Below are 23,398 nucleotides of genomic sequence, written 5' to 3'. Positions count from 1 at the left end.
AGGCGTCACTGATCTCTACTGGTTGTAAATTTTATCATGCTGACGGCTAATGCGCCATCTTGCCACTCTCTCAATAAATAAATCACTTGGAATAAAGCGTGCGATGTTTACCACAGATGCAGTACATAAAATATTATGATTGTATCATAATATTTTTCCGTTTAAATCTCTCTGCTTTTAGCCATTTAATCCCACAAAACAAATGACGGATAATATGCGTCTCTCTCTCTCTCTCTCTCTCTCTCTCTCTCTCTCTCTCTCTCTCTCTCTCTCTCTCTCTCTCTCTCTCGTTACAGTCTCATTCAAGAATGAGGTTGTGTTTCTTCCTGTGTTTAGCTTCCACCGCACATAGGCTCATACTTTGCTTAATTATAGGGTTGTTTTTGTAGTCCTACCACGCAAGGGAATCCTACACACATTATTGAAGCACTTAGAAAACAAGAAAATCTTTAGCTTCTTCTTGAAAGCCATAACATTTTCAGTCTTTCGGATGTTAATTTAGTGGGAGCTTGTTGTATAGTCTTGGGGTCGCATACTTGAAAGCTCTAGAACCTACAGTAGGTATATTTTGGTTTCAATAATTTGAAACCATCAGGAACTATTTTAGTGTCTACAAGATTTGTTGGCTGCACGGTATTTTGGACGTCCGCTTCTGATAACTTGGGCTATCACACATATTCAAACTAAATTTTAGCTTTGATAGGCTAAATTGTGTATCCTTTCTCGGAGTAGGACACCTTTTATCTCTCTTGATCCTGTTTATTATGTTATGTAATTTCTTAAGTTGCACTTGGGTAGACTAGTAGATAGAGTTGCAGTAGACAATCCTGGCAATGACAGTTTATCCCAAGTTTCTTTACTAAATGTTCGTCAAGGTATTTCTTTATAAAAACAATGTTTCCAAGACGATATCCAGCAGTTTTTAATACATTATCTATTTGAGCATTGAGCGATAAGTTACAGTCAAGAGACACCCGTTGGTCATGAACTTTACTAGACATCGGGACCGAGTTATTAATATATTATTTGGGTGCTAGTCAAGTTTTTTTTTCAACTGTTTTCCTTCTAGTCACCATAAACTCACTTTTATTTTCACTAATGTTAGTTGTTTAACTGTCTCCCATTCCCTAACACTGGTAAGGATTTTATTTAAAGTTTCAGTAGTATCATTTATAGCATGGATAAGTGAAATTGTGTATCGTCTGTAAATAGTTTACACTTCACTTCATGCCCCTGTAGTCCTTTTGATAGATCGATAGTATAGATATAGAATAAGATCAGCCCCAGTACACTTCCTTGGGGCACCCCTATGTATAATGGTTCATATGACGATTAAGAGTAATAATACCAGGGTATTTTATTTGTTTTATCCATCATTTCCAGCATATCATTTACTACTGAATTAATAGCTGTCTCTGTGAAGTATAATTTTCTGTAAGCTGACTGGTTGTCTGACAATGCTTCTATTTCTTCTAAGTGACTAAATACTTGTTCAAGAATTACACATTCTAGTACTTTTGGGATGAAAACATAGATTTGAAATAGACCTATATATGAACTTAATGACTGATAATCTAGAGCATTTTTCCAGAACAGGTGTAGCCCAACTATAGCTACTTTCTCAGATTTGGGAAATTTGCACTAATCGATGCTATAATATAGTTAATATAGTGTTCACTATTCATATAATTATTTTGGCGTGACTAGAAAATTTTCTTCCTCGAGTTACTTCGATTATTGGCATCGGACAGTTTATTTTCTTTATCCTCTTGATAATCCTGTTGACTTTGTCTTTTATTATATTATTAAATCTCGTTAATTTTATCTGTGTATGGAATAAAAAGTGCCTATCTTATCGATTTAAGGCTCCTAAAGATACTCCATATTATGACAATAAATGAGCAATATGCGGTGTGAAATGCTGAATGACTTAGAATGTATGCGATAAAAGGAATTATAAAGGTCCTGTAGAGAGTAGTGTTCTTTTGCAATATAAAACTAATAAAGCAACCATTATGGTGAATTAATAGGGAAAATGTGTTATATAGGGAAAAAACAGTTATATGAAAAGCAAAATAGTTTACTAAATTCAACCTGGCCATGGACTATTAAGTGTAATGTACAATTATCAATTAATTCTAATTTATTTATAAGTCCTGGTTACATTTCAGAAGCATAACACACATTTCTTCTTGAGAATTCAAAGGGACTCCATATCTTTAATAAAGGTAGATTCAGTCATCGTAAAACACCCAACTGAAGCAATTTTTATGAAGGAGGTGAAGTTGCCAATTAATTCTCAAAGATTGGAATGTGATAAGTTTAGAAGCTTATCACATTCCAATCTTTGAGAATTAATTAGCAACTTCACATCGATCATAAAAATTGCTTCAGTTGGGTGTTTTATGATGACTGAATCTAGGCCAACTTCTGTGAAAGATATGGAACCTCCTTGAAACCTCAAGAAGAAAAATGTGACTTGCTTCTAAAATGAAACCAGGACTTATAAATTAATTGGAATTAATTGATAATAATGGCATATTACACTTGATAATCAATGGCCAGGCTGAATTTAGTCAACTAATTTTTCTTTATTTTTTTTTTATTTTTTTATTTATTTATTTTTTTTTGTAATCCCCCTTTACCCTTATATAATATACATCTTATTACGTTGAATTCCATGTAATACATTTTTACCGCTGACTTTCCATGGTTGTCAAATATTTCATTCTGGCAGTAAAAAATCATATTTGTATTTTTAGAAGTTATATTTCATCGTCATCATATATTATAAGCAGCCAAGCATTTATGTGAATTTCCAAATTATTTCAAATATTTTCTTGAACGCCTCTTCATTTAGATGATTTTTATTTTTACCCTTAATGAGTAATTATTACTGTTTTATATTTACAGTTTCTCACTAACACTTTTTTTATGATCTAACAAGAAGTTCCTTAATTCTAAAGCATGAGGCTTAGTCGTGATATATATGACCCAAGTTTTTTTTCTCTTCTTCTTTTTAGTTTAGCATGATTATCTACAGGTTTCAGTCCAATAGTTCCTTCTGGAAGACAAAATTTAAAAAGTAAATTAATTTTCGAACTAAAAACCTTAGAGGGAGTGTGCCTACAGGATATTGTAAATGGGCAATCATACTTTTTTTTTTTAACAAAACGTAATAAATAACCATAAAACGGTGGGTCGCTTACCCTCAAACATACACGCATGCACGCACACACACAACACACACATACACGCATATATATATATATATATATATATATATATATATATATATATATATATATATATATATATATACATATATATATATATATATATATATATATATATATATAGTATATGTATATATATATGTATGTATATATGTGTATATATATATATATATATATATATATATATATATATATATATATATATATATATATATATATATATGTATATATGTATATATGTATATATATATATATATATATATATATATATATATATATATATATATATATATATATATATATATAATGTTCTTATTATAAGTATATATTTATATGTATGTGGTTAAATATAATGTAGAGCCTATATTTGCTTGAATATACATACACGCATATACTGTACTGTATAAGGGAATTGGAGACCCCTTAACAGATCAGAAAACTGCAGTGTTGCGGTTTGTAATCCGCCATACTTTAAGGATGACTCCTCACTGCTGGGAGGAAGGGCGATGGTGGCTGGTACAACACACAAACACACGCTACCGGGGTCTAGCGATGTCAGGCAGGGCAGCCAGTCGGGACTATGGTCCACCCCAAAAGTCAAAGCAAAGTCCTTCAAAAGAAGGCAACCGTGTTAACCCATACGAATGGGAAAAAGGTAAGCTAATAGATGAAGTTCTAGTTTGGCTTTGTCAGTACCAATGCCACCTCAGTGTTTAGGCGCTACATCTAACATCGGATAGCTAGTGCACCTAAACTGTCTTGTGGTTAGAGTTCTTTTGTTTGAATGGTACACTCAGGCACGCTATTATGTTTCCTTATTTCCTTTCCTCACTTGGATATTATCCCTGTTGAGCACGTATAGGGCTTATAACATCCTGCTTTTCCAACTAGGGTTGTAGCTTAGCTAGTAATGATAACTAAAAAATATTCTGGATAAAATAGTTTGAGATGTGAATATTTCTATTTTTTTCTAAGGCATAAATTTAAGTGGAGCTATTAACAACGAGAGTTTATATAAAAATTTTCAATGGGGTACTTTTGACAACTGGATTTGGACTTTTAATCCAATTTGGAAAATATATAGAAACTAAAAAAAAAAAGATTTTAGTTAAAAACAATGATCACTTTAACCAAAACAAAAATACAAAATGTAAACAAATTTCCTTTGCCTCTGCAGAATTTAAAAATACCAAACTTAAGTTTCCAAACTGATAAAAATGTATTATCTCAACTGATATCCAGGTAAAAAGAGATAAAATTGAAAAATAAGATTTTTATTGAAAAATAAAAATTTTCATGGTACATGTAAAAAAAGACTCAATTACAGTAATAACTGTGAAGCTTTACACCTATCTGTTATGTGATAAAAAAACCCGCAAATTTATTTTGCAGAGTGAGCAATTAGGAACCAGGAACAATGTTTCTCCTAAATTCCAGTATGGGTCTTCATTTATCAGAGCCACGGAATACATTTCCATTTATTGCATAAGATATTTTCCATTTTGGTCTAGATTTTGAATTTCCTATGAAATCTAGATGGCCAATAAAGTCTCCCAGTCGATCTATCGATAAGTAACCAATATAGCCTATCTATTTTCTTGCTTCCTTTTTTTTACACTTCTTGTTGGCTTGTTATAGATATGATATTGATGGTTTTCAAATAACACTTTGCCTATATAAATGCTTTGATTCTATGGATTATTAGCCGTCCTCCTTAAGTAAATATGAAGGTCCTAATCAAGATCTAGACTTTCTCTAGACTTTGGTCCTAATGTCATGATTCCATAAAGAAGACGAAGAACATAAACAAACTAGAGAGTAGAGATTATACAGTACAAAATTATGAAATGAATTTATGAACAGGTTGCTACCACACCTTATTGGGGGTCAATAGCAGAAACAGGAATATGGCCGGTTGAAAATAGAATAGAGTATAAAAATGAGATACAATTTCATAACATCAGATGACAAACGACTAGTTAAGGCGATAGTGGAAGATCAAATAAGAGAACCATATGTGGAATGTTTTGGAAAAGGTATCATAGAAATATGCAATAAATATGATAATAAAATTGAAGAAGTGTGAAAATATAAAAAAGAACTCAAAGGAGAAATAGAAAATAAAGTGGTAGTTGAAATTATAAGAAAAATAGAAGAAAAGAAAGCAGATAACCGAACTGAGGTTTGTGAAAAGTAATGGCAGAGGATATTATATAGGAGAACTTATCACTAATGAAGCAGTAATAGTTGTAAAAATAAGGTTGAATATGACAGAATTAAGAAAATTATAGAAACAGAAATGACAAGGATAGGCTTTGTGTGTTGTGTAGGGAGGCAGAGGATACTACGGAGCATATGTTTCGCTGTAATGAATTAAAGATTAGAAACAATTACATAGAAATAGTGAATTTAGAAAGAACAACTGAAGATTTTGACCGGTATATTAGAGAGGCCCTTGAAGTTAGAAGTGAAAGTATGTAAGCTGTCTTATCTGTGTAGGAAGTAACTAATGAAAATGAATTTTCTGCAGATTGGGATTCTTCTAGTAGTATGCCCACATCACAGTGGTGCGTAGAGAGCAACGAGGACCCTGCAACTTACAAATCCTAAAAAACGAGACCATACAATTATATGGAGATAGAGGAAATAAACTATCAGGTGAAGAGGCTAAAGAAGAATTAGTAAAATTTTGGAAAACTGTCTACAATACACATGAAAATGGAATAACAAAGATCTGGAATGAGGAGGAGAGTGAATACCAGGATAATTTGGGAAGAGAAAACAACATTTTAATAGTAAATGAATGTAGTATACCCGAATACCTAAGGGAGCATTATGATGCTGTACTAAATGTCAAAGGAGTAATTAAACCCATGCCTGCCGCTGAAATGAATAAAGGTAAACTAGAAAAAATCCTAAAACGCCTAAAGAAAGGTAAAGCAGCTGGGCCAGATGGACTAAAGCCAGATTATTACAAAGCTATGATGATGAGTGATATATGTAAGAATACACTAGTGAGCTGCTACAAAGAGGAATTAGCTAGTAAAGAAAAACCCATAAGCTAGAAAGAATCCAGAACAAAAATGAAAAAAACAAAAAACAAACCAACAGCAAAGGAATTGATACTAATAACACTCACAAATGTATCAAATAAAATATACATGGCTTTTATCAAGGATGAAATAGAAGGAAACCTAAAAAGTAATAATGCCATAGAGGAAAGTCAAGCAGGATTTACAGAGGGAGGAAGGATTGAGTATATTATATTCATCTTACAGCACATGGTCGAAGAAAGTTTCAAAAATAAGAAAAAACTCATAGTTGCCTCTCTAGATTTCAAAAAAGCTTTTGATGCCATAAAAATGGAAGTACTGATAGAAACATTAAAGCAATATAAAGTACATACTAGTAAAATAAACTCTATAGCTGAAGTACATGTGGGAGACTCTACTACGTTAGACATAAGGGAAAGAATAGAACAAAAATTGAGCGTAAGTAGTGGAATAAAGCAAGGCTGTACTGGCTCTACAACATTGTTCAAATTAATTACTTATCAGATTATAAAACAAGTAGAAAAGGAAGGTAATGGTTTTAAAAATGATATCATAAAGCTAGTTGTATTATTTTTTTGCTGATGATGTCTTAGTGCTTGCTGAGAGTATTGAGGATGCTGAATTGAACATAAGGAAAGTGATAGATATAGGAAAGCAGTGTGGTCTAGACATAAATAGAGATAAAAGTATTGTACTTATCTATAATATGAAGGAGAAACCAGACAACATAGAGGGAATAAGAGTAGTAAGCAATATTAAATACCTAGGTATCAAGGTAGATGACAGTAGGAATATGTTTAAAACACAGAAAAGTTAAATGATAGTTAAGGCTCAAATCTTACATATGCAATCATAGAAAAAATTTGTAATAAAATAATGATAGGGAAAACATACTGGAAAAGTGTAGCGTTACCATCTATATTATATGGAACAAATGTAATTAACTTAACGAAAACTGAAATAGAAAAGTTGCAGAGAATTGAGAATGGAGTGTATAGAAGGATATTAGGAGGTGTAAAGAATACAGCAATTGTAGCCCCGAGAGGGGATGTAGGAGCATCTGCTATGAAAGCAAGGGTAACGGATGGAAAGCTGAGGTACCTTAATAGCATTTATAAGGGAGAGAAGGACATATTAACAATAATAGTCAATGATAGGGAAGAAAAAGAGAGGAAGTGGTGGATGCATGTGAAGAAGTATGCTGAAGAATGTGAGATGGCGATGAGAGAAGTTAAGAGATGTACAAAAGAGGACACAAAGAAGAGAACAAGAGAATGGGACACACGCAAATGGAGGACTGAAATAGAGTGCAAGGAGAGTCTAATTCTGTATGAAAACTGGAAAAGTGAAATCAAGGAGGAGGAAGTATATGACAATACATTTTCGTCAGTTTCATTATTCAGAGAAAGGACAAATACATTGGGCTTGAATATAAAAACAGACACCAAGATTGAAATATAAACTGTGTATTCTTTGATGTAGAAGCAAATGCTAACCACTTTATGTTATATTGTCCACTGTATAGTGATATAAGAATAAAAACAATTGAGCTCCAACAACCATATGAAGAAGATAGTGCACAAACACTTGGAAAATTCCTTTTTTTGTGAAGAAAATATTGAAAATAAGAAAAGTGTACTACAACAAATGTGGATGAAAAGAGAAAAAAACAGTGAAAATAAGGAACACACAAAACTAAAAGACACAGAAGCGCCGTTACAAAGGCGAAGCCTCAACGTGAATCTGATCTGATCTGAATCCTGCATACATTACATCACAACATCGCGTTTGAGTTTTGACTCTTGAACGGTTTTAAGTTGTCTCCCAATAACAGGTTGTCATCGTTAACTACATTTAGTTATTCGTGTGTATGTGGAGTTACCTTGTTCATATGGTTACTTAGTAATCGAACTTGATGTGTATTTTGTGGTAAGTTGTGTCTTACATCAACGATTTCTTACCTTTCATGAAAGTGAAAACGGACTCCTACCGTTGACAATGTCAGAATGCATATCATAAGTCATATATATAATTTATCCTAAGTCATATATATAATTTATTACATTTTTAACCCTACCAGGGTTATGGAGCATCGGCTTACGTGGAAACGTCATACAAGACAAATGAAAAATAGGCTACTTTCGACCCTAAGTGATACGGACTTTCAACATAATTGTATGGGCGTATGAACATGTCTTTGTGTAACGGTTGCAATATTACATATTTCGAAGCGATAAAACAGTATTTTGAGAAAGATTCTGCATCGTTACAGTTACTAAGAGATCATAATGTGTTACCAAGTTCTGTGAAATGTGGTATTTGTGGGAGTGCCTGCTCTTATCGTAAAGATCATCACGTCTGGAGGTGCTACAAGACTTTCCCAAACCCCCCAGACCAAAGCCATAAGGCAAAGAAACGACGTCAGTGTACGTTTTCTGTGTCAGACTATAAAGGAACATTTTTGGAAAGGTCTAATCTTCCTCCATGGAAGATTGTAACGTTTATTAATCATTTTTTAAGTTACAAATGGAACCATCAGACAGTAACTGATAATATTGGTTTTACAATCAAGACCTCCGTAGACTGGAGATTGTTTTGTTCCGAGGTAACAGAAGATTGGCTAAGGAACCAATCTCCTATTGGTGGCCCTGGTATTAAGGTTGAAGTTGATGAACTATTGGTAAACAAATGTAAATATGGAAAAAAATTGATTTGTTTATTCGGCGGCATTGAATGCAATAGCGAACGTCGATTCATTGTTCCTGTGGTTGGAGGTTTGCTCTGTCAGCTCAAAGCTGAAGACACTCTTCTCCCTATTATCCAGCACTACATCAAGCCAGGATCAGTGGTCTTTTCTGGTCTTTGGGAAACTTACCGCAAGTTGCATCGGGGAGGGTATGCACAACTATCCGAGAGCTACTCCTTGAACTCGTCGGAAGACACTTCTAAGAACATTACGCGCTTGTGGCGTGATGTGGATTGGATAAGTAGGTCCGGCTTACGTTCGAAATATCTTTACCAATATCTTGCCTGGTATTTGTTTATTAACAGCCAGGACTCCCCTAAGAAGTTGATGCATGCTTTTCTATGCCAGGCATCAAAATTGTATCCACACGAGAGCTTGAAAGCATCCATAAAGACAGAAGAAGGGTCTGTCAGTACCCTGAAGCCTAAGCGTATCACTCCTAGACAAAAAGGTAAGAACTTAACTTTTTCTTGAGGAGGAGTTACTGTGAAGTAAAGATGTACTATTCCGTGTTAGGTTATGTTAAGGAATATAAGTTTATGATTTAGCTTTGATGAAGTACAGTGTGGCTTTTCAGGCTTATTTTCATGAGTTTTGGACAATTTTCTAAAAGTTTTGTATTGTAAAGGGTCAGGTTTTAGGCTTGTAAAATTTATACTACTATAAAAGCCTATTAACTTTTGGACAAATTATAGTAAAATTATTTGATACACATAAAAATATATCAGAAAGATCACTTCCAAGCACACAAATGCAAACTTATGTCCTTTATGTAAGAAAAGAAATTATAATTTGTTCACCATGGAATACCATTTGAACTTAAAAAGCTATTGAGTGAATGCCGGTGAGCAAAGGTTTCCATCCACCTGTTTGGCATGGCCACAGCTATATGCACGATATTGTATGCTCTAACTCTTATGTCATTTTTATTACAAACTGTACATTCATTCTTGTACATGTAACAGGTTATGTGCAAGATCCCCCTTCTAGATACACGGCGAGTAGCCATGTCTATCCGTCTGTCGAAGATTCTTCACTTTTGTTTTCGGTTGCAATGAGTATGGATGTACTGTGGTAGACTATCCAGTGGCTGTGTATTCTTACACCTATACCTTTAGTTTGATAGGTCATATTTGCTTCATGTATGATAATGAAATGAAGCAGGATTGGAAATATAATTTGGACAATTTTTCGGTTTATGATAAACATTTGATGGATTCCATTTTAACTTAGGGGCTTAATTGTTACATTTATCCATCCCTCCAAAAAATTAAATCATCATAGCAAGTACGTATTAAGAAAACAGCAAATTCAAACGTATCAAACCCTTTCTTTAAGCAATTATTGTGGAATAATAAAGAACTAAGTTTTAATGGTAAAAGTTCCACCAACGAGTGTTCTTTCAAATAAGCCAGTATAGTACTTTATTTCCTCTCCAATGTTATAATGGAATTGTCAAGATCTAAGGGGCAAGTATGAAGAGCTGAAAATCATTGTTAATAATAACTTGTTAATTTTATGCTTACAAGAGACCATACTTAACATTCATACCCCTTGCCCTAAGGACATTTGTGAATAGGCCATACCTGTTTAATGCGTTGTTAAGATGACTCGCTGGTTCTTTTGACTGAGGAGGCATTTATTAGTTGAATGCCTCATTCTTGGGAACCTTAAAAGTATCTCCATAACAAATGAGGAAGATAGATTCACAGACTCATTTTCATTTGCTTGTATGATTTATAGCCTATCTCTTGACAATATTTTCTTTGCTTGAGGGAAGTGAGTTATATTTCAAATGTTAAGTACAAAATTTCTTAGAAACTTGAACTGGTCCATGCCTTAACAGGTTCAACATATCATTTCCTCCTAAATATGTTGCTGGTTAGGAGGTTACTGGTATCATTTCCTTGCTCATATCTTGGACCAGGAAAGTAACATTCAAGGAAGGAATGAATCTTAATCATTTGGTTCATGGAGTTTACCTCCCACCTACTAGTGTGTCGCCTACATAAAACATGAACTACTGTATTCATGTTGAAGAAAAATAGCAAATTTTATTGAATATTCGGTGCTATTATAGTATGCTATCTACCGTCGAATTTCTACTATAGTATGGTATCTACCTCAAAGTATGTTATCTACCGTCAATGTTAATCCTCCTGTTTGATGAGGATTATCAAACAGATTACTTACCACCAGTATGTTATCCTCATTGGACTTTAATGGTAGTTTAATAATATTTATTGGAAGGACAACATGGGTGCATAATTATAAGCAGTTTGTGGGTTAGGTTAGGTTAGGTTAGGTTATCAAGTCGGTAGTGATCCTCCTTATTAGAGGCGGATTAGCAAGTAGACCGTATCCTTAAGGACTGATGGTAGGTATCATACTATAGTAAAAAAGGGGTGGTAGATAGCAAAATCGGCGGTAGATAGCATAGTATAATAGCACCGATTATTCTTTTTCCATTCTTATAAACTTGAGTTTTCAATATTAAACTTACCCGATAATCATGTAGCTGTCAACTCTGTTGCCCGACAGAATTCTATGGAGGGATACGCCAGCTATCACAATACTAGAAGGGGGTGTACTTACCAGCGCCACCTGTGGCCAGGTACTCAAGTACTTCTTGTTGACACCTCCTCAATTATTCCTCTGTCGTGCTTCCGGCAAGACGTTCTGGGATACGCTTATGTTCTTGGAGTATTTTCACGACTTTGGTGAAGTATTTCTCTTTGATTTCGGCTGTCGCTTTACTGGAAACTTCTATATTAGCTTAGTTAGCTTTTGGAATTAATTTGATTAATTATGGTTACGAAGAGAGTATGAACTCTCTTTCACCTTTAAATGGCCGACCCTTCACTTAGACGGAAGTGTTGGTGTCTAAGAGAGTATAGACTCTCTTTCTTAATTTTGCTTAACAAAAGTTATAGATTTATTTTATATCTCTCCGCCTCTTATAGGCCTCTTCGATTAACTTCTTTTTTTTTTTTTATAAACTTATTAAAATTAATTTTTATATTTGTTTATATTCGACCTTCCTAATAGTAGGCGGTCTTTTCTTGGTACCGAAGTTAATTAACATTGAGGCCGTCATTTCGGTTTTACCTGTTAACATATTATGCTATTTTAATGTCTTTGAAAGAATTTCTTTGATAGTCTAGTACTGTTTTCAAAGTTGAACTAACGTTTTGTTTTGTCTCTGCAGTTGTTGACGTTCAGAACGTTCAACTTGCACTCTATCGTTACGATAGAGAAAGAATTTTCACGGTTTCACATTGCAGTAAGAGTAACCGTGTCTAGCGTTTTGTTCATTCTTTCTTAACTTAATGGTTTTAATCCTAATAAAGGAACTTTTCATTTTGGGAAATATTTCAGTTTTTTCCTTTAACAATAATATGTTTTAACGATATATATGATTGGGCTCTTCTCTCAGGTTCTAAGTCAAGAGAGAGAGAGAGAGAGAGAGAGAGATAGAGACGGAGGGAGAAAGAGGAGGATAAACGTTTCATTCAAGCCTGCCAGGCGTACGAGTAACGTTGTTATAGTTTTTGCTCTTCTCCCTAGTCTCTTTAGGGGAAGAAAGTAAACGTTTCTAGAGTGATCTAGTGTTTAGTCTCTTTCCAGCCACTGAATTATTTATCTTTCATTAGATTTTTCTGTTACATTGTAATTCTGTTTTCGCAATTACTAACTTTTGAGAAAGGATAGAATTGCGTGTTTCAGGTACAAACCACTTAAAGTTTCGAGTTCAGTGAAATAAGTGCAAACAGAAAATCAAAGTGATAAGTGATTAGCGCAAAGTGTGTCAGTGTTGTGCGTGAGGGTACTTCTGTGCGCGCCAGTCGTTCTCCCAGTCCGGGACCTCTTGCAAGCTCCCAAGCCCAGGGGAGAAGCAATGTCGAAGGACAAAAGGGTTCAGCAGGCCTTGATCGGCGCACAGAAGTATCCTCGGTGGTTGTGGGCGTGTCTTACCGAGACCGTCACTCCCACCCGCAGACGATTGAGCCCTTATTTTGCTCGTCTGCAGAAGAAATTTCGGGGAGAAAACGCTGGTCTCAGGTCTCAAGACCTCTTAAACATAAAGTCCAGACCTATGCCAGACGTACGAAGTTAGAGTTCAACAACCCGGATGCAGTCATTGGGTTAGCTCTGACTCTCCTCAGTCATCAGTTGAATGCACTCCGCCTAAGAGGAGTAAGGTTCTGCCGCAACAGATCTCTGCTGTTAAGGCTTTACCTCAGCAGACCTTAGTGTCTGCCGACCCCAAGTTGACTCTACTGCAGTCCATGCAGTCACAACTTTCGGTCTTGATGCGTGAGTGTCGGGCTGAGAGTGTTGCGCCTCCGCCTCCGCCTACACTCCCTCCACCTGCGCTCGCTCCGCCTGCGCTCGCTCCGCCTGATCGCAGTACCACCTGCCAGGCGTACGATGTTGAGCCACGTTCTGAGTTGGCTGTTCCCAGTGGTGCTCAGCCTCCGCCTTCTTTAAGGCAACCTTTACAATGGGATCAGGAGGATTATACCTCTCTTCCTCCGCCTCCACTTGCTGCTCCACCAGTGATGCAACACTCGGTTGAGGTACAACAACCTCTCCCGTCCTTGAGTCAGTCTCCTCAGCTCTCGCTGCAGCGAGCTCAACCCTCCACAAGGCAAGCACCACTACACCTTAGCCTTGCGCCTCAGGAGCCTCAGCTTGCGAGACATTTACCTTGTTCTGCGCAGCCTCTACCTCATCGCGCTCCGCTCACACCACAGGAACAGGAACTTGCTACTCCGCTTCCGCCAACCGCTCAGCAAGCGCAACCCTTGGGTTCAGCCACTCATGCCAGGAGTCAGCCTCCTCCACCCATGCGCCTACCTTCTGCTACTTCCTTTGATCAGCCTTTGCAGACTGAGCCTCAGGTGTTCCCTCAACAGAGTCTTGAAGAGGAAACCACAACTATTGTTGTTCCAGCTCGTTCTGACTCTGCTGTTCAGCATACCTTACCTCCATTTTCAAACCTTATGATAATGGAGGTTATTTGTATTACTTATAAAAATATATTTGTATTCCTTGCAATATATTTTTAACAATATCGCAGAATATGGCAAAAAATATGAATCATGAGTTATGAATGTAAGGTAAATATTATGTTGATATTTAAACCCCTTGCAAGCATGCATAAAGCACTCTAGCACTGGTCATGGAATTTCTGAGAAATGTTAAACGCCATGCACACGCTCTGCTTACCTTACAGCATGCTCTACATACAGCATGCTCTGCTTACAGCATGCTCTGCATACTACATGCTCTGCATACAGCATGCTCTGCATTCAGCATGCTCTGCATACAACATGCTCTGCATACAACATGCTCTACATACAGCATGCTCTGCATACAGCATGCTCTGCATACAGCATGCTCTGCATACAACATGCTCTGCATACAGCATGCTCTGCATACAACATGCTCTACATTCAGCATGCTCTGCATACAGCATACTCTGCATACAACATGCTCTGCATACCTTACCGCATGCTTCTCAGTCACACATCTTTGGTTGTTGCCAACTCACTAGACTGTCAAGCAGTTTCATAACGTTGCCTTCTAGTCTGCTGCTTTTGCACCAGTGAACCCTCACTGAGAGAACTTACCTTTTCTAGGATATGGTCCCTGTAGATGAGAAAGTTCTTTTCTCCCTCCTTCTGATATTCCCTTGAGGACTCTGTCATTTGGAGGGAGCCTTTAGCTGCATAGCCTCCTATGGACTTTTATTTAAGCGTAACATGCTTCCAGGGAAGGTAATGGTTCCACTTCAGTCGCTAATCCCGTCTGTTACCACACCTGCTCCCATAGTCCTTGAGCTGTGTTGCAAGACATGCAGTCCAAGCTTAGTCCTTGTTAGAGGATTTTTTGTTTACGGAGTCAATGTGTCACGGGGAAGACGTTCAACAACCAACAGAAGTGACTTGTTGTGACGCAGTGCGGCAACCTCAGCAACCCGATAAGGAGTTGTCTGTACGACCCAGACAGTCTAGACAGATTCGGGTTGTCACTGTACTTCCTCGCTTGCCCATGATTGACAGTTCACAGACTGTGCAGCAGTACCATGATCTTGTGTCCGGCTCCGTCAGACGACTGGCTTTTAAGAGCTCCCACAAGTCGTCGCTGTCTGGAGATTTTCAAATGGACTATGGATCTGACCAAGGAACTGGGCCTCCTGGTCAATTTTGAGGAGTCTCAGCTCGTTCCATCCCAGACCATTGTCTCCTTGGGTATGGATCTTCAGAGTCGAGCTTTTCGGACTTTTCCGTCGGCCCCAAGGATCTTCCAAGCCCTAGAATGCATCCAGAGCATGCTGAGAAGGAACCGATGCTCAGTCAGGTAGTGGATGAGTCTAACAGGGACACTTTCATCGCTGGCCCTGTTCATCGTGTTAGGGAGACTCCACCTCCCCCCCCTTCAGTATCATCTAGCTGCTCACTGGATAAAGGACATGACGCTAGAGACGGTCTCAGTTCCTGTTTCCGAAGAGAGGAGGTCTTCTCTCGCGTGGTGTAAGAACAGCTTTCTTCTCAAGGAAGTCTACCTTTGGCTGTTCAGAAACACGACCGCCGTCTCCTCTCGGACGCATCAGACACGGGCTGGGGTGCGACTTTGGACGGACAAGAATGCTCGGGAACATGGAATCAGGAGCAAAGGACACTTCACATCAATTGCAAGGAGTTGTTGGCGGTTATTCTGGCCTTGATAAACTTCAAGTCCCTCCAGCTTAACAAAGTGGTGGAGGTGGACTCTGACAACACCACAGCCCTGGCTTACATCTTCAAGCAGGGAGGGACTCTTTCGTGGAAGTTGTTCTAGATCGCAAGGGACCTACTCATCTGGTCTAAAGATCGAAAGCTAACTGGTAACGAGGTTCATTCAGGGCGGTATGAATGTCATGGCAGATCACCTCAGCCGGAAGGGTCAGGTCATCCCCACAGAGTGGACCCTTCTCAAGAATGTTTGCAACAGACTTTGGGCCCTGTGGGGTCAGCCAACCATAGATCTGTTCACTACCTCGATAACCTAGAGACTCCTGTTGTATTGTTCTCCGATTCCAGACCCAGCAGCAGTTCACGTGGATGCTTTTCTGCTGGATTGGTTCCATCTCGACCTGTATGCATTCCCGCCGTTCAAGATTGTCAACAGGGTACTTCAGAAGTTCTCCTCTCACAAAGGGACACGGCTGACGTTGGTTGGCTCCGCTCTGGTCCGCGAGAGAATGGTTCTTAGAGGTACTGCAATGGCTGGTCGACATTCCCAGGACTCTTCCTCTAGGAGTGATCCTTCTAAGTCTACCTCACGTAAAGAAGGTACACCCAATCCTCCACGCTCTTCGTCTGACTGCCTTCAGACTTTCGAAAGACTCTCAAGAGCTAGGGGCTTTTCGAAGGAGGCAGCCAGAGCGATTGCCAAAGCAAGGAGAACATCCACTCTCAGAATCTATCAGTCTCAAGGGGAAGTCTTCCGTAGCTGGTACAAGACCAATGCAGTTTCCTCAACCAGTACCACTGTAACCCAGATTGCTGACTTCCTGTTATATCTAAGGAAAGTAAGATCCCTTTCAGCTCCTACGATCAAGGGTTACAGAAGTATGTTGGCAGCGGTTTTCCGCCACAGAGGCTTGGATCTTTCCACCAACAAAGATCTACAGGACCTCCCTAGGTCTTTTGAGACCTCAAAGGAACGTCGGTTGTCCACTCCAGGCTGGAATCTAGACGTGGTCCTAAGGTTCCTTATGTCATCAAGATTTGAACCTCTCCAATCAGCCTCTTTTTAGGACCTCACATTAAAAACTCTTTTCCTCGTGTGCTTGACAACAGCTAAAAGAGTAAGTGAGATCCACGCCTTCAGCAGGATCATTGTTTTCACATCTGAAACGGCTACATGTTCCTTGCAGCTCGGTTTTTGCTAAACGAGCTTCCTTCACGTCCTTGGCCTAAGTCGTTCGAGATCCCAAGCCTGTCCAACTTGGTGGGGAATGATCTGAAGAGAGTACTTTGCCCAGTTAGAGCTCTTAGGTACTATCTAAAAAGGTCTTAACCTTTACAAGGACAATCAGAAGCCTTATAGTGTGCTATCAAGAAACCTTCTTTTCCAAGTTCTAAGAACTCAGTTTCTTACTATTCAGGCTTCTGATTAGAGAAACACATTCTCATCTGAAGGAAGAAGACCTTGCTTTGCTGAAGGTAAGGACACATGAAGTGGGAGCTGTGGCTACTTCAGTGGCCTTCAAACAGAACCATTCTCTGCAGAGTGTTATGGATGCAACCTATTGGAGAAGCAAGTCAGTGTTCGCATCATTCTATCTCAAAGATGTCCAGTCTCTTTACGAGTACTGCTACACCCTGGGACCATTCGTGGCAACGAATGCAGTAGTAGGCGAGGGCTCAGCCACTACATTCCCATAATCCCATAACCTTTTAACCTTTCTCTTGAATACTTTTTATGGGTTGTACGGTCGGCTAAGAAGCCTTCCACATCCTTGTTGATTTGGCGGGTGGTCAATTCTTTCTTGAGAAACGCCGAGGTTAAAGGTTGTGATGAGGTCCTTTAGTATGGGTTGCAGCCCTGTATACTTTAGCACCTTTGAGTTGATTCAGCCTCCCAAGAGGAACGCTGCGCTCAGTAAGGAAGACGATCTTATTAAAGGCAGAGTAACGGTTCAAGTCGACTTCCTTACCAGGTACTTATTATTTCATTGTTATTGTGGATAACTGATTATATGAAATACGGGATACTTAGCTATCCTTTAGTCTTGTACACCGGTTTTTCACCCACCCCCCTGGGTGTGAATCAGCTACATGATTATCGGGTAAGTTTAATATTGAAAAATGTTATTTTTATTAGTAAAATAAATTTTTGAATATACTTACCCGATAATCATGATTTAATCGACCCTCCCTTCCTCCCCATAGAGAACCAGTGGACCGAGGAATAATTGAGGAGGTGTCAACAAGAAGTACTTGAGTACCTGGCCACAGGTGGCGCTGGTAAGTACACCCCCTTCTAGTATTGTGATAGCTGGCGTATCCCTCCATAGAATTCTGTCGGGCAACGGAGTTGACAGCTACATGATTATCGGGTAAGTATATTCAAAAATTTATTTTACTAATAAAAATAACATTTTATCACATTAAATTCCACCTTAACAACCATTCTCTTTTATAGAGGTTAAAGGTCAAAAGTAGTTTAATTGTCATACAGGTGGGTTGGGAATGTTGCCCATATGTTAGATGCCAACTGCCTCGTTGCATATTAACAGCCATTCTTGTGCTCACAGAATCATGTACGGTATTACAGAAAAGACATAAAATTGTATAACCAGGAGAATTATGAGTGATTAACATTTCTTTTATTTCCCATTGCTTAGGAACAGTCTCTCAAGGAATGGCCCTTTGTATAATATATCTAGATCTACGTACTTTCCTATTCAGTACTAATACTATTAATATGTACAGTATTGCATATTTTATTTAATAAATATCCTTTTTGGGTAATAACTTCACTGGCCAGTATGCTCTAATTAAGAATTTCTTGTACTGTATCACCCTTATTGTATTATTCTAATTAAAGCAAATTATTTACTGTTGAATCTAATAGAAATATGTTATATCTTATTAGTACAGTAGTTTCTTCACCAGGTTGCGTAATAAGCTTTATTGTTACCTTTTGAAAGGACTAAGCCACTTCACTCATCAATATGCAATTGTGTTTTATGAAATTTTTGGAATTGAAATTGCTTGATAAAGGAATTGTCACCTTTTGGAGTATGGTATTTCATACTTTAACTGCTTCAATATCTTTTCAGTAAGGAAGATAAGGTAGTAAGAACAAGGAGACGATGGAGAATTTGGAGATAGATTTGTCTTTGGCCCTGCAAATGCAAGCACAGTTTGAGGAGGAATTAAGGGTCAGTTTACTGAAGGAAGAAGAAGAACAGTCAAAACTTATTATTCTCCACCAGAGTAGTCCAGGTAAGGTTTAGCATATGAATCCTATGTAACAATGTATAGTATAATATTTTAAGAGAGTTATCTAGCTGCCTTAGTGAAAGTGCTTTGTTTGCACCTTAGCTTGCCGTAATTAACTAGAGAATTGTTTTTGCTGGTGATTTGCAATATGTTACTTTCCTGTGATACGTGTTTGAATAGGATAACTAAATAATTGAGATTCTGATGAATTCAGATGAAATCAATTCCTTCCTACACAAATGCATCCTTATTATTATTATTATTATTATTATTATTATTATTATTATTATTATTGTTATTACTAGCTAAGCTACAACCTACTTGGAAAAGCAGGATGCTGTAAGCCCAAGGAGTATGATTTTAGCGAAGCTGGAATGGCCACGAAAATTTAACGAGTTAGTTATAACTACAGTACCGACAGGTGGTGGGGGAACTCCATCCCACTTGTCTGTCAGCAAGTCTAGCACTTTAGAATTTGGTCGCAAGCAGTACGGACATACTGCATTCGTGCTGCCTGTCAAAATTTTTTGCCTTTTAATTATGTCTTTTTCTCTTCCAGAATAGAAAGAAAAGGGCAAAGACATGCAGTTATGTCTGTGTAAACCTATGAAAATAAAGTTTTGCAGGTTTTTTAATCAAATCTGCAGTTCATCTCCATCATCTGTGTTTTTTTCCAGGCAGCATGGGTGTTTACGGTTATCTCCATGTGACTAGTGTAAGGTGTGGCCTCCTTTGCAGTGGATGGAGTTTGCCAAGAAGGAGAAGACAAAGAAGGAATCTTTGGAATCGGATTTGCTATGCCAAAGAATTTTTTTAACTTTTTTTCTAGTGTTTCTTAACCTGCTGTGTCTAACTCAGTTTTTTCTGGGGCTGGGTCCACTGAACTGGGTCCTCTATGGCTTGGTCCTCTGGATAAGTTCATCCAGGGCTGGGTCCTCTGGAGTAATTCCAGGGGACTGGGGAGGAAACCTTTGCTCTTCCTTGAGGTGATCCTAAGGGAAAGCAGAAGTATCAACTCCCCCCCCCCCAGTGAAGGTAGTACTATATTATTTTGCCTTTTCCTCGAGGTTCTCCTTTGGCTTTACTGACTGACAACTTGGACTTAAGGAAGTTGTGGCTTTCCTTAGGAATGGCTAGTGCTCTGTCATGGAAAAGCTGAAAGTATTGGCGTGGCTGTAACTATCCATCTCCTGCTACACATGTGGAGCCGCTGGAAGGCTTAGCATTCATTGGTTTGGTCTTGTCTGCTGTTGAAGAAGACATTGTGTCCTCCTCCTCCATGGGAGCATCATTCTTGGTTCCTAAGACTTTGACCCCAAAGAAGGCTGGTGAGAAGAAATGTTAGCACCACTCCTTATTTGCTGGTTGTTCCTCCTCTGCCTTGTCTATGTCAGATTCTTAAGACTGCTGCTTGTAAAAAGTAATCGTCAAATAAATCCAGGAAGACTGATTGACAGGAGTTTCTTGTGAAGCGTCTTGGTATGTGGGCTGCTTTTCTCTCCTCTCTCGTTGACACCTAAGTCCCTCTTTTTAGAGATCCTTTGTTACTGAAGAGGAGAGGTTAGCTTGTGGTTAGGTTCTATCGGGCACACGTGGTAGAGAACCAGGGGTGAAAGGAACCAGCAATCCATCTCCTTGCTGTTACTAAGGACAAGACGTTCTCTCTTGTGAGCGTGATCAGGAATGCAATAATCGATCTCCTCATGATAGATCTTTCTGTGTTCAGTCACCGGGAGATCGTCCACCCAGTCCTTCACCACCTGGTGACTGGTGCGTACCCAAGCTGCACTTACCGACGTGCACCACAGAGACTAAAGCATACTCTTTTTCAATATTAAACTTACCCGTTAATCATGTAGCTGTCAACTCCGTTGCCCGACAGAATTCTACGGGAGGGATACGCCAGCTATCACAATACTAGAAGGGGGTGTACTCACCAGCGCCACCTGTGGCCAGGTACTACAGTACTTCTTGTTGACACCTCCTCAATTTTTCCTCTGTCGTGCTTCCGGCAAGACGTTCTGGGATACGCTTATGATCTTGGAGTATTTTCACGGCTTTTGGTGAAGTATTTCTCTCAGATTTCGGCTGTCGCTTTACTGGAAAACTTCTATATTAGCTTAGATAGCTATTATTTAGTTCTGATTAATGGTTAACGATCTTTTTGCTTGATTTGGAATCCCCATTTGGCTAACTCTTTGATTCAAGATGTCTGACATTTCACAAGCCCCACCCCATAGACGATGTAGGTCTTGTAATAGGCGTATTCCGAAGGCCTCGGTAGATCCTCACACCGCTTGTTCTGACTGTAGGGAAAGACCCTGTCAGTTGGAAGATCGATGTGAGGAATGCGCCGGTCTTTCGGAACTTGATTTTGTCCGATTTCTTAAATATTCAACCAAGTTAGAGAGAGAGAGAGAGTTAGGAGGAGTTCTTCTCGCTCTTCACTTTTTTCCTCACCTCATGATCCCCTACCTTTTCCTCCCCCTGTAGTGGCTACCCCCGAACCTACTATTTGCCCTCAACCTGATATGTCTGTTGTTTTGCGTGCCATTCAGGCTTTAGGTGACAAAGTGGAATCGGTGGTTAGTGATCATAAGTCTCTTATGGCCGAAGTCAAGGAACTTAAGGTCAAGAGTGCAGTGGGTGGTAATAGTGCCAGTGCTGCGACAAGTGCTAGTGTCAGTGCAGTGCCAAGTGCTAGTGTCAGTGTCAGTGTGGTGCGTGAGGGTACTTCTGTGCGTGCCAGTCGTCCTCCCAGTCCGGGACCTCTTGCAAGCTCCCAAGCCCAGGGGAGAAGCAATGTCGAAGGGCAAAAGGGTTCGGCAGGCCTTGATCGGCGCACAGAAGTATCCTCGGTGGTTGCGGGCGTGTCTTCCAGAGACCGTCACTCCCACCCGCAGACGATTGAGCCCGTCTTTTACTCGTCTGCTGAAGAATTGTCAGGGAGGAAACGTTGGACTCAGATCTCAAGACCTCTCAAATGCAGAGTCCAGACCTCAAGAGCTCTACAACCTGGCTGCAGTCATTGGATCAGCTCTGACTCGCCGCAGTCATCAGTTGAATGCACTCCTCCTAAGAGGAGTAAGGTGCTGCCGCAACAGATCTCTTCTGTTAAGGCTTTGCCTCAGCAGACCTTAGTGTCTGCCGACCCCAAGTTGACTCTACTGCAGTCCATGCAGTCACAACTTGCGGTCTTGATGCGTGAGTGTCAGGCTGAGAAGGTTACACCTCCTCCTGCGATCGCTCCGCCTAACCGCAGTCCTGTCTGCCAGGCGTACGATGTTGAGGCTCCTCAGGATACCTTACCACGTACTGAGTTGCCAGTTTCCAGCGGTGTGCAGCTACCTCCGCCTTCCTTAAGGCAACCTCAGCAATGGGAACAGGAAGCTTATACCTTACTTCCTCCGCTTCCACTTGCGGTTCCACCAGTGAGGCAACACTCTCTTGAGGTACAACAACCTCTCCCATCCATGAGGCAGACTCCTCAGCTCTCGCTGCAGCGACCTCAACCCTCCTCAAGGCGAGAGCCTCAACACCTTAGCCTTGCGCCTCAGGAACCTCAACTCGCGAGACAAGTACTGCGTTCTGCGCAGCCACTACCTCAACTCTCGCAGCTCACACCTCAGGAACCTCAACTCGTTCCTCAGGAACCTGCTACTGCGCATCCGCTCACCTTACAGCAAGCGCAACTCTTGAGTCAAGACACTCATGCCAGGAGTCAGCCTCCTCAACCCATGCGCCTACCTTCTGCTACTCCTTTTGACCAGCCTTTGCAGCCTGAACCTCAGGTTTTGCCTCAGCAACAGAGACTTGAGGATGAAACCACAAGCGTTTTTGCTCCCGCTCGTGCAGATTCTGCTGTTCAGCATACCTTACCTCTCACTTCGCTACACTCTGGTGATGAGGTTTCTGATGATGAGGCTGCACACCTGGATCCCTCATCAGACGTGGATGAATCCAAGTCTTCTCCGCCTCCTATTGACTTTCGTAAGGTCCTGGCTCTTTTCAGAGAGGTATACCCAGACCATTTTGTCTCTGCTACCCCCCGCTCTCCGCCATCTGAGTTTTCGCTGGGCATGCAGCCAGCCAAGTCAACTTATACTAAGCTCGTCTTTGCAAGGTCCTCTAAGAGAGCGTTAAGAATTTTAGGGGAGTGGTTGCAGTCTAAGCAGCAACTAGGAAAGACTTCCTTTATGTTTCCTCCGACTAAGCTCACTTCTAAAGCGGGCGTTTGGTATGCCACAGGAGAGGAACCAGGCTTGGGAGTACCTGCCTCTGCCCAGGCTGACTTCTCAAGTTTGGTAGACTCTCCTCGTAGAACAGCAATGAGGCGCTCTAAGGTTTGCTGGACCTTCTCCG

The 23,398-nt window shown here is 39.5% G+C and overlaps 1 protein-coding gene across 1 annotated transcript in view; it reads left to right on the top strand.

Moving 5' to 3' along the window:
* Positions 1-9,344: 9,344 nt before the first annotated feature.
* Positions 9,345-23,398, top strand: part of LOC137638623 (DNA-dependent metalloprotease dvc-1-like) — a 47,987-nt gene continuing 33,933 nt past the window's right edge. The window contains exons 1-2 of the mRNA XM_068370876.1: positions 9,345-9,486; positions 18,874-19,039. Of these exons, the coding sequence (XP_068226977.1) occupies positions 18,907-19,039 (133 nt within the window). The 5' untranslated portion in view covers positions 9,345-9,486; positions 18,874-18,906. The remainder of the gene's footprint in view (positions 9,487-18,873; positions 19,040-23,398) is intronic.

The sequence above is a fragment of the Palaemon carinicauda genome, chromosome 3, assembly GCF_036898095.1.
Source record: "Palaemon carinicauda isolate YSFRI2023 chromosome 3, ASM3689809v2, whole genome shotgun sequence".
Classification (NCBI taxonomy): Eukaryota; Metazoa; Arthropoda; class Malacostraca; order Decapoda; family Palaemonidae; genus Palaemon; species Palaemon carinicauda.
The sequence above is the reverse complement of the archived record's forward strand: the minus strand, read 5'-3'. Positions and strand labels throughout refer to the sequence as shown.